Genomic DNA, 14,803 nt, shown 5'->3' with positions numbered 1-14,803 from the left:
CAAATATTCAATAGATAATTGCATGTTGCTGCCTGTCAGTCTATTGAATCCATTTAGCCTGTTAAAGAAAATATCTTTTGACATTATTTTACCTACTGTATATTCCTTCTCCCTTTAGGCCAGTTTGGATGAACATATTCCCAATCAAACGTAGCTATAGCGGCCTGTACTAGGATCTATTTTTTTCATTATGAAACTCGAGCTGCGTGGGCTGAGCTTGTTCAGTCCTAAATCAAATTGGAGACAGATATTTTTCATAAGGGGCAAATGAAAAAAAAGCCCTCATTTTCTTAATCAACCAATCCCAGGTATGGGTCCCTGTAGGGGACAATCTCACTGGGAGGAGGTGGAGGAATTTCCACTCAAACTGCTGTGGCTGCCCCTGGCAGGAGAAGGGGGGTATCAGTGGGTCCAGGTTTTGTGGGAAACTCCCAAGGCCTGGCCCCTTTAAGAGGTCTGTGTTTACAGCGAACTCAGGGTCAGTCCCATTCTGTGCGTGGTCTATCCAGGAGGCTCACAGGATGAGGATTTGGAATTGAATACGAGCTCCCTGATCCTCCCTGAGACCTGGACTGAAATGGCCCAGTCAAACCTGAAGTCACCTACTGTACACAGTTAGCAGCTGTGCTAATTTTACACAGCTCTATTAAGGAGGACTTGCATGAATGTCAGCCACAGAGCCATAAGGGGAAGTTTATCTCTGAGGGCGTGGCTGCATGCACACACACCTATTATTAACCCCGGTGACCTCTTTTCCCAATTTAAGTCAAAGCCATTTAAACCTGTCACGTGATGCAAACAACAAATATTCACCCCCAGGTTATTATTATCATCACACACTCCCCCACCGCCTTAATACAAACAAACACATTAGCCTCGGTGTGCAACACACACTCATACACATGCACATATTTCAAGGGTTGAATGTCTTATTTATTTATATTTATATTTATTTCTGGTTTGAGGTGTTTTTTTCTGACGACTAGATCAATATATCTGTGTGACGATTGAATCATATAGCAGGAGGAGTTTCTCAGAGATTGTGTGGTGATTTTATGTTGATGTACAATCTGGACAGTCTGAAACTTTCAGCCTATTCACAAACTTAACTCCCAACACTCGAACTGTATTAATCCATCTCTTCCTTGCCATTTCTATTGGATTTCAATGTTTTTCAATCTTTCTAAAAAAAATCAATCTTCATGCTTTTCGCTTGGATAGATTTTTGATAAAATTCCTATTAACCACTTTTCTGAAGGAAAGAATTAGACAGTAGCCTGGAGTTCTGGTCCACTCAGAAGAATTTTTCCATTTGTACGTTTGCTTTGAACCCCCGTCCCTCCCAGGACATCTGTTAGAAAGCTATCAGATAAAGAGCGGAGCGTGCCCGGCTTGCAGAGAGATTGGTCGGTGTGGTCGATCGGTGCTGAACTGTTTACGCGCAGGGGGTCACACGGAGACCGGATGGAAGATAGTTTTGTGCTTTAAGTTCCCAAAAGTCCAGGGGTGGGCATCTCCAGCCCTTTGTAATGTAGAGTGAGACCTGAGAGCGTGACAAACTAATCTCACTCAGTTCTGCTCTTCGCAGTCAGAACACATTACCATGAGAGATAGTCCACCTTCATGTGACGGTGTGAGTTTATGACTTTCTTCCTGCCCTAACTGGACTGTTGAACATCTGAACATCTTATTTGGACCTTTTAACAGCTGCAGGGACAGAACAGCAGAGCGAAGACGTCGTGTGTGTGTTAAGTGTTTGCAGAGGAAATATGAAGGTGTCACGTTTGACACGTGTTTGATGGACGTGTTGTCTGTCCAGGTTTCTGCGTCACGTGTTCAGGCACATTCACCAAACTAAAACTGTTTCTTTTTGCCAGACAAACAGCAGCTTCCTTGGAAACTCAGCTCATCACCTGCCTCAAACAGTCACCGTTAAATATGTCAGAGAGCGCCCACGGCGTCAGGCCGACACCCATGTTGTCCTTACTTGTGAAGGTCGCTCCTCCCTGCTGTGCCCGCCTCCCCGAGCGCGTTGTGCTGCGTGTGGAGATCACCTGTGACGCGTTTGCCCTCACATAAAACTCATTACACATCTGGCCACAGCTGTGCAGAGATGCAAGGCCTGTTGTTCATACTGTGATGGAGACGATTGGTTGGATCCATCACACATCCAAAGAGGGGGAACTGTTACCTTCTGGGAGAATATTATGATGTGAACAGAACATTTTTACGAATCTTATTTTGTCCCTGCATCGATTTGGATTCTCACTTCTTTCTCTGTATTTGTGTATGTTTGTATATTTATTTCTGGATGTTTGCAACAACGTGGGGCCACAAGACAAATTTCCATATAAGGACAATAAAGTTAATAATAATGTCTCCCATGCTCTCTGCAGGAGTGCCATTCCCCACAGCTGGCTGCTTTCCCTAATTACATTTTCATCCATTCATTTCATTTCAACATGACCTATAGCTACTCCCACTTTTTACTGTGTGACCTTCTTCTGGATGTTAACTCAGTTACAAAGTCAAGGAGTTGTGAGACTTGGTTTGACTCTCTAATAGGCTCAGTACAGTTTAAACAGTTTAAAGACACGTTTCTTACTTCAACGCTGACATGGCTGATGTTCTGGATAATGACAGGCTGAAGTCGGTGTCGATTTGGTCTGTGAGTTGGATATTCTGCTTATATCCAACCTGTCTGATCAGGTACAGGACTGGGGTAGACTTCTGATCCTGGTCAGATATGTGGGTTTTATTTCTCTCGTAGGACACCAGCCTGTTATACTGGAAGTCTAACAGACTGTAATGGATCATGTGACCCTGCTTGGGGGATATTCTCACTGTTTATTATCACATTTAACCACATGTGCTGCCGGAAATATTTCCTGTCACGATAGGGCTGCATTTAATAGCTAACACCTCCATGTGCATAACAGAGGTAATAGAGAGCAAAATTGGATGTGTATGAAAATATGACCCCATTGAACATCTGCTCTCAGTCAAGGAGAGCTCTAGTTCTTGTGGGACTAGACTCTAGAATCCTTTAAATATAATATATTGTGGTGCCATAGTTTTTGCTTGCAGACCATCCCTGTGAACATTGGCACTGTTGTTGTTGCTTTCAGACTATTAATCTTCCTTGCTGTGGGTGTTCACACTTCTTGATATTAAGAGATTTATTTGTTAAACATGTTTTTCATGTTTGTTCTCATTAGCGTTGGGACTTTCATGATTTCATTTTCCATTTTTTTTCTCCGCACATGTAAGACTAGCACTTCGAAACCTAAGCACAGCCACAAAGATAAATCCAGAAGGGGTTTCTTCTGATATATTTCTGCTGTTATGGGACCGCTGGGGTCCCGTGGTTACCTGAGGCTGACGTTTCCTGTCCATTAAGACGCCTGCTTTGCTTTAGTTACCGTCTCAAATCGAGCAAAGCCACCACATGCGACAGGCGCCTGCCGCCAGTGAAGTATCCGCTCCGTAAGCGCAGCTGCCTGGGGATATTCCCGGCATGAAAACGTTATTAATCATCTGGCTAAATCAGATTTATGGTCTGTAAGACGATATATCTGAGCACATGCAGGGACTGGAATATTGATTTAAATTTGGCTTTAAGCTGGGCATCAGACACCGTCAGCTCGGTGTTATGACCTATAGACAAATAACGCTGGAAGGTGCGGTGACATGGTGGAAGTGATCCCGAGCCGTCCTGCCTTTTTTCATTGTCTAGTTGGCCGTGGAGTCAAGGCTTTTAATCAACACTGAAGCAGCTTCACTCCACCTGCAGCAGAAACCCTTGTGTGTTTTACAGCCTTAAGTATAGGAGATGATAAAAGTTCAAAGTGTGAAATGGTTTTCTTATGGGGGTACTTACATTTTGTAAACCAGAGCAGTAAAACCTCACTAAGCTGCTGTGGGCCTCGTTCATGCATTTGTTTGTGTATGTTGAATGCACAGGCCCGACCGCACAGAGACCGTCGGGCTCAGGCCCTGCGTCGTTTCTTCATTAAGAAATAAGGCAAGAAAAAAACTCTCACCTTGGAAAGTTTAACTGCAATTAAGCAAATTGCAGTTTTGTAAATCAAAGCGAGAAAGTTCGAACCAACCAGTTTCCACACATTAACTTTAATCAGCAGGCGAATGAGAAAACTTTCTTTATTTTAAACTTCCTTTCTCCACGATGCTGCAGACTTTCAGCCGGGTCGGCAGGAAGACGCAGCCCTCACATTAACATGCACTAAGGGGCTGAGTGTTATATGTGTGCTGCCGTGTGGCTCAGCTGTCAACATAAAGATGACATGTGGGTGTGTTAGGATATGATAATGGAGCATAAGAGAGTGATTTGTTTGTTTGCGGCGATGAATCGGTTCTGCCCTTGGTAATGTTTCATCCGTGCTTTTTGTTTTGTGCTGACAGAACAACACATCATGGAGGCCCCAGCTGTGCGAGGAGTGTAGCTGCCACAGCGACGTGGCCGTCTGCAGGCCCAGCCGCTGCCCCAACCCACACTGCGACTTCCAGCGGGTAAGACGGTGCCCAGGGCCGGTTTGGCTTTGGGTTTTTAAGATGGGAGACAGACAGTCAGTCATTTAATAATTTATATGGAAAAAACATGTCTAGTAGGAATATAAGTTAGAAATAAAAACAGGCGCTCATGACAGTGAAACTTTAGCAGACTGGCTTAGAATTATCATCTAAACAGCTGCGGGAATCTGATTGGACTGAAAACACTTCTGAGGTTGACCAGGAAACGTGTGGTTGCCAGTTTGGAGCTCCAGCTCCAGTAATCAGGGGAGTGTGGAAGCATTTTTTCTTTTACTTTCTACTTGAACTCTGTCCAAATATTAGAGTTCAACTGTGCCTCAGTAGCTAATGATATGTCTGTATTATTAATTACAGCCTCCCTTTTCTCTTGTATTTGTATTTTTATTTATAACTTTTTATTTCCAGTTTGTAATTGTTTCAAAAATGTTAATTGAGCCTGTGGTGAATTTCTTTTCCATGTTGTAAGAAAGATAAATGTAGGTTATCTGAAGAATATGAAGCAGAAGCAGAATATTTATTTATTCTGTGCTGTTTAGAAACAGCAGAATTAAAGCTTCAGCTAAGATAGTTCTCTACTTTCCTAAGAGTAAGTGAATAAAGTCCAAGGCCTTGGATGTTCCTTAATCTCCATCTTTCCGTCTCACCTTGAAGTGCAGATCCTCTTTCAGGGGCCTGTTTAATCACTTGTGTTTGTGAGTCGTCGTTGCAACGAGAACCAGTGAACTGACTGACTGTTGTGCTATCGAGTCTGTCCATCGCAGCATTTAATTTGCCACAGTGACGACTGTACGGAGACCGTTAGTTCCAGCCCACCTTTTTTTTTTTTTTTTTGTTTTGGCTCATTTGAGTTCACTGGACATATTTTTCACCACATTTATCTGGCTGGTCCCCTTGTGCTTCTTCTTCTTCTTCTGTGCGACGCCATCAAATTCAATCCCAACCCTGAGCTAAGGCAACAGTCGATGTCTAATAAATTCCAGTCTGCTGGCTAGCGGGCCAATATCAATTAAAAATTAGTCATCATGCTCACCAAGCCGTGAGCACCTTCCATTTAAAAGGCTCTAAAAATGTGACTCCCTCTCGTCTACTCTGTGATAAAAAGTATTAGGGGTTTTATCATGTGCGTGTGTTTCATTAAAGGCTTTTCTTCTGAAACCCACTGCCTGTGAGCTGAAACATCCTTGTTTCTAACTGAAACTGATGTTTCTGTAATGTGACGGTTGTTCCACCTCACATCTCCAGTTGTTGTTTAAAAACTTCATATCCAAACTAAGGATGAAGTGACACGCTCCAGGAACAGCCAGGATTATTTTCTCACTTAATTATTTTGTCTCTCAGCTATGGAGAAGGAGTTAATGACAACTTCCCACACCCTGAGCAAGTCGTTGGTTATTTTTGTTGCAGAATGAATCTAATAAGTGCACGCTTTCAACTCTATTTTGCAATTGTTAATTCTTAGGTACAACTACATCACATTTTCAGTGTTTGAATTTAATTTTGCAATGCTATTTAAAAAGCCAGTCCTCTATCACTAACTCATGAATATGTATGTGTTAAATAGATGAAATAATCTCACAGAATAATAATGTAATGTCCCTTCTGTTCCACAAATAAAAGAAAAGACATATTCAGGTGAGCTCAGGTTTTTCAGGACCACATGTCTAGTAAATCTCACATTTGCTTGCCAAGCTTAACTTTTTCGGAGAAACGCTGGATCCCATTATAATTGTTGAAAGTCTTGGGTTTTATAGCGTAGGAACGCAGCACTGCAGTGACAAATGAACTCTGTTCTTCCTGAACCTCTTTATTTGCAGCAGTAAAATCTCAAATTGCATCAAACTCTTGTGCTACGGCCATATTTTGTTTATTGAATTTGAGGCAGCAGGCAGGAAAAAAAGCTAGTGGCACCGAAACAAATGAACATGTGGAAAGTCTGAGAGGAGACACCAGAGCCCGAATGTATGAAAACATGAATTTCTTATTAGATTAGATTATTAGTGTTTAATTTATTAGCACAGAGCAGCTGTGACTAATGCCGAGCTCGTGGCCTGTTTATTTGTGGGAAGCCATTACCTGCTGCACAGCTTCTTTCCAGTTTATTTAACATTCTCGTTGCTGCTCTTCTGCTTGTTCACATCATATAATTTATCTTCTGTTGCTGATTCTGTTCGGTTGTTTCCGCTTCTTTAAATGACACAACATATTTTCTGAAGCTCCTTGGGGGTTGTTTTCTCTAACCTTACACAAATTGCATTCCTCCCCTCCTTCCTTTCCATTGCTGGTCATTTGTATTCACAAACAAAAGTCTCCTGAACTATTTACTGGGTCTGCGTCTGGCCCTGGCTGCCCTCCCATTCGCTTCCCTCCACACACTGGGCTTCAATTAGAGCTCGGAGCTGAAGGACAGCATGGTGAATCTGTATTGCAATATGTATTGTAATGTAATAGTAGTGTGGCTGCATTGTGCACGCCTGGGAGAGTTTTCATATGTTCTCTATTATTGTTCCCAGCGTGTTATTTGTGTCACATTGGTTAATATCCATGAAATGAGCAGACTGTAACTTTTCTATTCCTCCTGGTTAAAACTCATTTCCATTTTAGTTTCCTGTGTGAGTGTGTGCATCTAGTTGATGTGCCCGTCTGTCTGTGTGTGTGTGTGTGTGTGTGTGTGTGTGTGTGTGTGTGTGTCTTTCTAAAGGGCGAGCGTTTGAGGGTTCCCGCCAACAAGTGCTGCCCAGAGTGCGTCTCTTCATCGCAGGGCTCCTGCCATCATGAAGGAGTCGTTTATGGGGTAAGTGACAGAAAAGACTCTTCTTCTGTTTCTTTGCTCTTTGTCTCATCTTCACCCGATCATCCGAACATTAAATGTCAGTACGCACGCTCAGAGGTTCTGCGTCTGTGGAGTGATTTCAAATAAAAAACAGGCCTTTTTGAGTTTATTTGGATAATACTGATCCCACAACATGATATTTTAGACAGTACCTCCCATGCACAGTTAGCTTCGTAACAGCTATGTGTTTCCAGTGTGGAGGAACTGAACCGGCTTGCAGTGATGAGCTAGAACCCTGACTCGGGCCAGGCCTTATCACTCAGCGTCACCACTAATGCTCCTTTGGCTGAACGTCAGCAAATACCTGCAGCCGTGTTCCAAAATCTGGTCAAAGCCTGAAAGAGGAGGCTGTTAGAGCTGCAGATCCACAGATCCACATGTGCACGTATCACATGTGGGTTTGACTGGACCTACCTCCTCCTCGCATCCCTCTCACTGAAGCAGCAGTCGCTGTCGGACTCATCCAGTGGCCTCCGGCACAAAGAGCTGGACTTTGTGGCAGCCGTTTTCGGCACCGCGCCAAAACATTGGTGTCGATTCCCCGGTGAAGAGGCTCTTTGCACGGATCTGAAGAACCAGGAGAAGAGGTTTTTGGAGAGAGGTCATGGCCTTTCAGGGACTTTATCGTCACTGAAGGACCATCATGTTAACAGGGCTGCTCCTTTCCCAGGACAAACTGTTTAGAACAGAACCATGATCCAAACAGTTTATTGGGTATAGATTGCGATCGCTGTGCTTAATGATTTATCAAGAAATATTTCCGATGTGAAAAAGCATTTTAGATTAATGCTTCATTAAAAGTCCGACTAATGATACATTTCGTGCGGGGTAGAAAAGTGTTTAATGCAGGTTTCACAGCCTGACACCACAGAAAATAAATGAAGTCAGATCTTCACCTCCATCATTTTGACTGCGGGCGACATCAACATGCTGGTAACTCATTTAGAAATGGAAAAAAACAACACAGAACTTATGAAGTTTATCCAAAGTGAATGTGTAAGAGATGTGGATCTAACTCTAACCTCAGATGGTCGTGGAAGTGTGGATTCCTTCAACCCACTTCTGTCAATCAGAGAATAGAAACGTCTTTGGACTAATAAATATCCGAGGAATTTTTCTGTCACACACTCGAATAAAACGATGAAGCGAAACCCAGGAAGTTTGCCAACGAGCTTACCGGTCGGCTCGAGCTGAGGCAGCAGTCTAAACCTGTCTCTAACTCGTACAAACTGAAATTACACCTCTGCACTCTGCGTCTTCATCCACGTTCTCATACTCTTCCTCCTCTGTTCCCATGCTCCTTTCCTCTACCCTCTCCTTCCTCTGTGGCCCTGTTCTCTCATCTGTCACTCAGGCTTAGTTTACAAAACTGTCTTGTCCACAGAGACTAAAGACCAGCTCTTCCTCATCCCACGTCTCTCAGCTTCTCTCTCCCCGTTTCTGTCGGTAACTCTCAGTTTCTCTGGTTCCCACAGCACGACAGCCAGTGGAGCCCATCGCCATGTTCGGTGTGTATTTGCTCCAGAGGGAGCGTATCCTGCAGCGCCCGCCCCTGCCCTCCTCTCAGCTGTGCTCGGGGTCAGAGCCCGTTTACCCCGGCTGAAGAGTGTTGCCCCAGGTGTGGCCTCGATGGAGGTGAGGGCTGCTTCACCTGCACGCACAGATTTCAGACGCTGCCTCACACCTGTTCTGCTTGTCGTCCATTATCTACGTAAAGGCACAGATCACTGCCCTGACATCTGGCTCTGTTGTTCTCTGGCAGACGTTTTGTTTCAGTTCATGTCACCTGGCAACTTTCACCATTTTAGTTTTGTTTCACTCCTAAATTTTGTAAACCTTGGAGGTTTCAGCAGCTACCAGGTTTCATAAATGCACAACATGTATAAACCAGTGGCACATAAAGCAACACAACACAAAACGCTGCTGCACTTGCACGAACCCAAACCTCGAACACATTAAGCTTTATGAAATGCACTTACAGCCTCAGCTTTAGCTCGACTCCAGCTCTTTCAGCAAACATCATTTCTGCTCCTGCTCTCAGTTCCAACCTGAATGTTTTTGTCCTTTGTCTGGCCACTTCTCTGTTTTCTTTTGGTTCCCATCAAACTTAGTTTTGCAGCGATGATCAAGACAAAAAGCATCCGAGGCTGTTAACCACAGCATCAGCACGTCACTGGAATAAATGACTTCTTTTGTGTTTAATGCACAAAAAATGCTTCATTAAAACAGTGTTCTCTCTACAGGAGTTGCTTTATGAACGTTAACAACAGCACTTATTCAGATAAACCTCTGATGTGTATAGGGAAACTAAATCTTTGACGTTCAACAAAGTCCTCAGGCCTCATGATGTTTTTAAAGAGCACAGAGCAGCCGGACCGGAGCCGAAAGGTTAATCTCTTCTCTAATAATGTCTTGGACCTGCCATGATGCATCCCAGCAGTTAGCAGCTAATTAGCAACAGCTTCTTTTTCCCCCTGACTGTAAATCAGCATGTGGGGATAAAGTGCTTGAACATTCAGCTCGTTGCCTGAAACCCCTTTTCACCATGTAACTGGCCCTGTGTTTATCTGTGCGTGTCAGAGTCCTGCTCCTGGCAGGGCGCCGTGTACAGGGACGGCGACGAGTGGAAGCCCAGCCTCTGTTCCAGATGTGTGTGCAGCAACGGGGAGGCCCGGTGTTCGGTGGCGGAGTGTCAGCAAGTGGCCTGCAAACCAGTGAGTGTCTGGAAACACAGCACAGACGATTTGATTGTGTTTATAGTGGCAGTCACAGCCTGTTTGTGTCTGTCCAGGTCAGGTCCAGGTTTATGCTCTTTGAGCCACAATCACTTTTAGTGGATATTTATCTCATCAAAGTATATACCATTATAATGGACTGGTGGAGGGTCAGAGTGGGAGCAGTCCCACCCAGAAGGAGACAAATGAGAATTAGCTTTGAGAAAATAACACTATATGTGAAATACACAACATAGAGCTCTTTTAGTTGATCAGAAAATCAATCGGCAACTTTTTTTTATTCATTACTTGTTTCATTTTTAACCAAAATTGCTTCTAGTTGGTTCTAGAATATAGAATATTGTTCTTTCTTATCTTATAGTCAGTGAACTGTGCTGTTGGATTAAACAAACCATGGGAAGCTTTGATTAGTGGTTCTCACTAATGTTTGATAGCCTGAACAACTAATTGATAAAATAATCAGCAAAATAAATTAATAATATATACATGCATCGATTGGTTGCAGTCCCACATCCAACATCTCTGTCCTGCACAAGTGAAATAAACCAGATAGATTGTGAAAGGCATGTGCCACCTCAACTATCCTGGAGGCACAGAGATAGAAACGATATTGATCTTATCAAACTCTAGGTTAGATTGGTTTTGCCAATATTGTCACATAATATGGTGGTTTATTATACCATAGAAGAAGAAAGTGGATTTGTAGTTTATTTTTGCAGGTCGTTTGTGGTTTTAATTTTCTCTTGCTCACAAACACAGATGGGTCTGACGGTTTTTGTCTCTTCCTGCAGCACGAGAACCTGGTGATTCAGCCCGGCCAGTGCTGTCCCCGCTGTGTGTCCAACCCCTGTCTGTCTGCAGGGAAACAGCACCAGGTAGGACAGGTGTGTGTGTGTGTGTGTTTCAAGTGTGTGCTGTGCAGGTGATAAAGTAGGTGCGTGTGTGGAGGCAGCTGGTGACAGCTCATAAATCTGCACTTATGGGACCTGCCACATTTGATCCTGTGTTTGGTGTTTCTCTGCACACTCTGCTGTATTACAGACCTGTCTGTGATGTCACATGTGTGTGTGTGTGTGTGTGGTTTAAGACTGAGATGACTTTCTTCCTCTCCTCTTTCCTGCCTCTTCTCTGCTCTTTTTTTTCTTCTTTCTGCCTCCTGTCTCCTCTGTTTCCTCCCTTCCTCTCCCTTCGTCTCATCTGTGAAACACGGCCTTTAAATTCTTGAATCCACTTAGTGGCAGATTTGATCAGTAAACTGTGATTAGACATCAGGTTGAGATGTTTTTGCTGCTGTTAACAAACGATTTATTGTTTAAAGCTTCAAAAAATCTCTTTTGGTTTAAATAGTGTGTGATAATTGTCTCTTTTGTTAGGAAATAAATACCAACCCATCCCTACCCCCGGCCCACCTGTGGCCCTGAAGCTGTAGGAAATGTGTTTCCAGATGTGTTACCAAAAAATCGTCGACCAAATTTGAATAAAGTCACAATAAACTAGAAAGTGTTTCCAATGATACCAAGCTCATCAATATAACCCTTAAAACGAAGGTACAGTTTAATTTGGGGATGCATAAGGAGGGCAGGTAACCTTAACATACAGTAACATTTAAATACTGACCAGAACATCTGATGGTGAAAAGATGAAAACAAAACAAAAATCCTCAGGTTCAAAGTTCATCATTGTGTGTTTTTAGACTCTGACAGCTGATAATAAAGTGCGACTCCACAAAAACACTGACACTCATATTAAATAACATGAAAATGGTTTTGTTCTTCTCGTTCTGAGACTCTGACTGTAGACTGATGTATAACTCTGAATGTTTTTGTTGAAAAGTTTCTGTGTGGCTTCGCACTCACCTTTTCATTCACACCTGTGCCAAAGATCCCGTCTAAAGAGTTTCACAAAGTACCTCACAGGGATTGATTTCTTTGATAAATGGCTGTAATAAATGTTAGATCAGTGAAAAATGGCTTCTTCCCGGGGAAATAATGAAATAATTTGTGCTCTCCAGACTTCAGTCAATATCTAATTGAGCTGTTTAGGCTGCAGAAGAAAAGAAAGTTAGATTCTGACACCTTCAGGAAGTTGACCCCAGATTTGAACAGATTATACAGGATAGTTAAAGCACGGGAGACCTTCACTTGACTTTGGTTTACTGATGAGGGAGTTTAAAAAGAAGTCACAGTCCTTTTGATTCCCATCACCACCCAGTTAGCATCAAACATCCTGTTAAAACGCAGATAAATTGGTTTCGAATGTGGAAAAATAGATATCTAGACTACTGCTATTTCAGTATTTTACATTCAGATACAGTGATTTATAACCAAATCAATTTATATTTATTGATCAGTCAGGAAACTGGATTGTCCTCTAAAGGCTTCAGATTCAGTGCAAACCAGTGTCTGCTGTGGAAAATAAATCTGTTGATTACTGAGACATTTATGAAGATCAGGACCAAGTGAAAAATCTTCAAAACATCCAAACAAAAAAACAAAAGCCTGTTAGTCAGTGCGACTTTAAAGAACTGGTCATTTCATTTGCTGATAATATATCACCTTTACGTTTCAAATGGCTAATTCACTCGTTCACTGCTTGTTTCCACGCGTCGCAGCAGCAGCAGAGGGAGTTTGATGCGAATGCGTCCGTGTTTGTGCAGATTGTGACGTCACTGCTGTTTGGAAGGTTTGAAAGGGTTTAAGGACGACTGCAGCAGAACGAGACTGACGCCTGATAGCTGCCTCCTGACAGCTGTGTGTGTGTGTGTGTGTGTGTGTGTGTGTGTGTGTGTGTGTGTGTGTGTGTGTGTTTGAATGTTATTGACATTGCCAAGATACTCGTTCCTACTCTGCAAACCCCACATGGAAAGGAAGACACTCATTGGATTCAAATGAGCTTTGAGTTTAGAAAAAACAGTGTGTGGTTCACTGTGGAGGAGTGTGTGTGTGTGTGTGTGTGTGTGTGTGTGTGTAGTTTGTAGATGGGCTAAATGTGTTACTGTCTTCTCAGCATGGTGAGCAATGGCAGAAGGACGCCTGCACCACATGTGTGTGTGACCGGGGTCAGTCTAAATGCCACACACACACCTGTCGGCACGTCACCTGTGACAAGGTGGGTAGTCTCTCTCTCACACACACACACACACACACTCATTGAGATTCGGCTTTCTACAGAATCCTCCAGTCTAATGAATGCAGAGACTACGTGAGACCCTGCAGAGACACTTCTGCTCTGTCTGACAGACACAAACACAGTTTGTTGTCATTCCTCCTGGAGACTCTACAGAGACTTTACTTTCCTCAGACTCTCCCAAACCTTAAACCAAGTCAACACCCTAAAATATAATCACTTACCAGCATCTGGTCCCCACAAGCAACGTTGAATCCTCACAATGTGAGTGTGTAAAACCAGACGAGCACACACACACACACACACACACACACACACACACACAACAACAACACTAACACCAACGCAGGCTGACATTTAATTTTTAATTGTATGCAAATCTGAGTTTGCAGCTTCTATTCTGTGCAGGAACTCAGACAGAAATAGAAACTGCAGACACACACAGCACAAAAGTTAAAGACTGAAAGTGACAAGTAAATAAAAGACAAAATATCTGTTTGAAAAAAGAAGCCAAGTATTTGATGATGTGGGACTAATGTACAGATTAAACTGGTAAAAACAGGCCTTATTTAATATTTAGCAGAGACACTTAATGCAGAGTTCATTTGCTTTGAACAGAGCAAATTTGACTTTCTCTTAAGCCAATAAGAATAATTTATAAACTAGTAGCATTTAAAAGATTTTCCCTGCAGTGTGAACGTAGGAGCAGTGTGTCCATGGTTCTTCCCACAACTGGAGCTTTATTTGGAATGTGGTGCAGTTGTTTTAACAGGGTTTTGGTCAGAGACCACTGCAGTAGTCCACCTTGCTGGTTAGGATGGGTTTCTTTAAAATGGCTGTCAAATATAAGCTTGGTAATTTGCTGAAGTCGTTGGGACTATTTTCTGTGGAGGATTAACACATAACTTGATGTTCCATGTGTGTTCATGGCAGTGAGGGAACATGTGATGTGCTGCTCTGGTTGTTGCAGAAGACATATGAGGCTTTTGAGGACAGCACAGAATCCATTTCCAGTTCTGCAGCTTACAAGCAGTTTACAAACCCCAGTCCTCCACTGTCCTGCTTGTTCTCCCACTATGTGGATCACCTGGATCATCTGTTGGAAAACAAGCAGGAGAGCGGCCCTCGAGGACTGGACTTTGACCCCCCCTGGTTTCTAGGAAGGACTTCGTTATTGCACATAAAATAAATACACGTTTGAATCGTGGGCACAGAAATGTATTTGAATCCTTATTTCAGGGTTTTATAGTAAAAAAGCCACGAGTTCACACCTTTTCTGTTATGAACTGAAAACACAAAACAATCAAAAGCTTCAGACCTTACACTTCACGCTGTTATAAGAACCTAGGAAGAGTTTGGCAAAGCACTTATCAGGCTTTCACTCAAAGGTTCCATATTTTTTTTAAGACTTCAAATTAAATTGAACGTGAAAACATTCGCAGCTCTTGGCACAGCTGAGGACGTTTTAGCAGCCCCTTCCCTCCACTGATGAAAAAACTCCAGTGCTGCAAAGAGGCGATCCCAGTGGGCTGAAAGCCTCTAAACCAGCACAAGGACAAAA

The 14,803-nt window shown here is 43.0% G+C and overlaps 1 protein-coding gene across 4 annotated transcripts in view; it reads left to right on the top strand.

Annotated features, from left to right (window-relative positions):
- The window catches only part of fras1 (Fraser extracellular matrix complex subunit 1), a 184,682-nt gene that overhangs the window by 49,871 nt on the left and 120,008 nt on the right, over positions 1-14,803 (top strand). For all 4 annotated transcript variants that reach the window (XM_026321901.1, XM_026321900.1, XM_026321899.1 and 1 more), the window contains exons 3-8: positions 4,423-4,530; positions 7,250-7,342; positions 8,857-9,016; positions 9,962-10,095; positions 10,908-10,991; positions 13,123-13,224. In XM_026321901.1, coding sequence (XP_026177686.1) covers positions 4,423-4,530; positions 7,250-7,342; positions 8,857-9,016; positions 9,962-10,095; positions 10,908-10,991; positions 13,123-13,224 — 681 coding nt within the window. The remainder of the gene's footprint in view (positions 1-4,422; positions 4,531-7,249; positions 7,343-8,856; positions 9,017-9,961; positions 10,096-10,907; positions 10,992-13,122; positions 13,225-14,803) is intronic.

Source organism: Mastacembelus armatus, chromosome 9 (genome assembly GCF_900324485.2).
Source record: "Mastacembelus armatus chromosome 9, fMasArm1.2, whole genome shotgun sequence".
Taxonomy (NCBI): Eukaryota; Metazoa; Chordata; class Actinopteri; order Synbranchiformes; family Mastacembelidae; genus Mastacembelus; species Mastacembelus armatus.
This window is presented reverse-complemented; position numbering and strand designations above follow the sequence as displayed.